The 937-nt window shown below is 31.1% G+C and overlaps 1 protein-coding gene across 1 annotated transcript in view; it reads left to right on the plus strand.

Annotated features, from left to right (window-relative positions):
* The window catches only part of LOC106476710 (insulin-degrading enzyme-like), a gene marked incomplete at its 5' end in the record, with an annotated part of 11,462 nt that extends 11,242 nt beyond the window's left edge, over positions 1-220 (plus strand). Inside the window, one exon of the mRNA XM_013937345.2 lies at positions 87-220. Within this exon, the coding sequence (XP_013792799.2) occupies positions 87-220 (134 nt within the window). The remainder of the gene's footprint in view (positions 1-86) is intronic.
* Between the last annotated feature and the right edge of the window lie 717 nt (positions 221-937).

The raw sequence follows: 937 nt of genomic DNA on the forward strand, positions 1-937 counted from the left end.
GTGTATTCCATAAATACAGTTCAATATGGTGTTGTTAATATTGACTGTTAACAGACTTGTGTTAAAGTTTGTAAACTTGATTTCAGAGTCTTTAGATGAGTTAGTTGAAATGACAGTACCCTTGTTTTGTGATGTGGAGAACAAGAATGTCACAGTTCCTGAATGGTTAGAACATCCTTTTGGACAAGAACAATTAAAGGTTAGAGTTTCATATTGCTAAGAACAAAAATGTGAATTAAATTTTTGATGTCTCGGAGAAATATGTTTCATTTTTATGATGGTGATGCTTAATTTCAAGAAATGTAAAGTGAGTTTAAAAGTGCAACAAATATTGTAAAAGGTTGAGCATGTGGTTAACTTATTTTAATGTGGTGTTCTAAGAGAATTTTTTTGTGTGTGTGAATTTAGAGGTGTGTCACGTACATGTATAATGAACTTGTGTGGTTTAATTCTTTTTGTTTTATACAGGCTCAGTCGTATCAGCCAAGCTCATAACCATTTTGTACTCATTACAGTTTTGATAATATAACTTTTAATACAGTATGTGTATCTTCACAAAATTTGGCAGACTTTCAGTAAACATTACAAGACTTTTGTACAAAAAATATTATATTTTAGCTGTGGTGCAATGGCTCATAGAATTGCTCTGAGAAGTTAGTTTTTCTTCAAGTACAAACATTTAGCTCATAGCTCTCTTCACCAGTTTGAGATCTAATTACTGTTTTGAACTCGGGTGTTCAAACCCTTATAATGTATCATTTGATAGATTTAAAACATTGGCTTTCTGTTAGTTATAAATAATATAGTATTAAACATTAGAGAGAACTATTAGCAATTTATGAAAGAGAGGATATGATAGGTGGGAGTGGCAAGTATGGTCTGATTTTCTAGTTTAAGGCTCTGTAACCAAATAAGATTGAAGGCTATAAAAATCATG

This window comes from Limulus polyphemus, unplaced genomic scaffold (genome assembly GCF_000517525.1).
Source record: "Limulus polyphemus unplaced genomic scaffold, Limulus_polyphemus-2.1.2 Scaffold11303, whole genome shotgun sequence".
In the NCBI taxonomy this organism is placed as follows: Eukaryota; Metazoa; Arthropoda; class Merostomata; order Xiphosura; family Limulidae; genus Limulus; species Limulus polyphemus.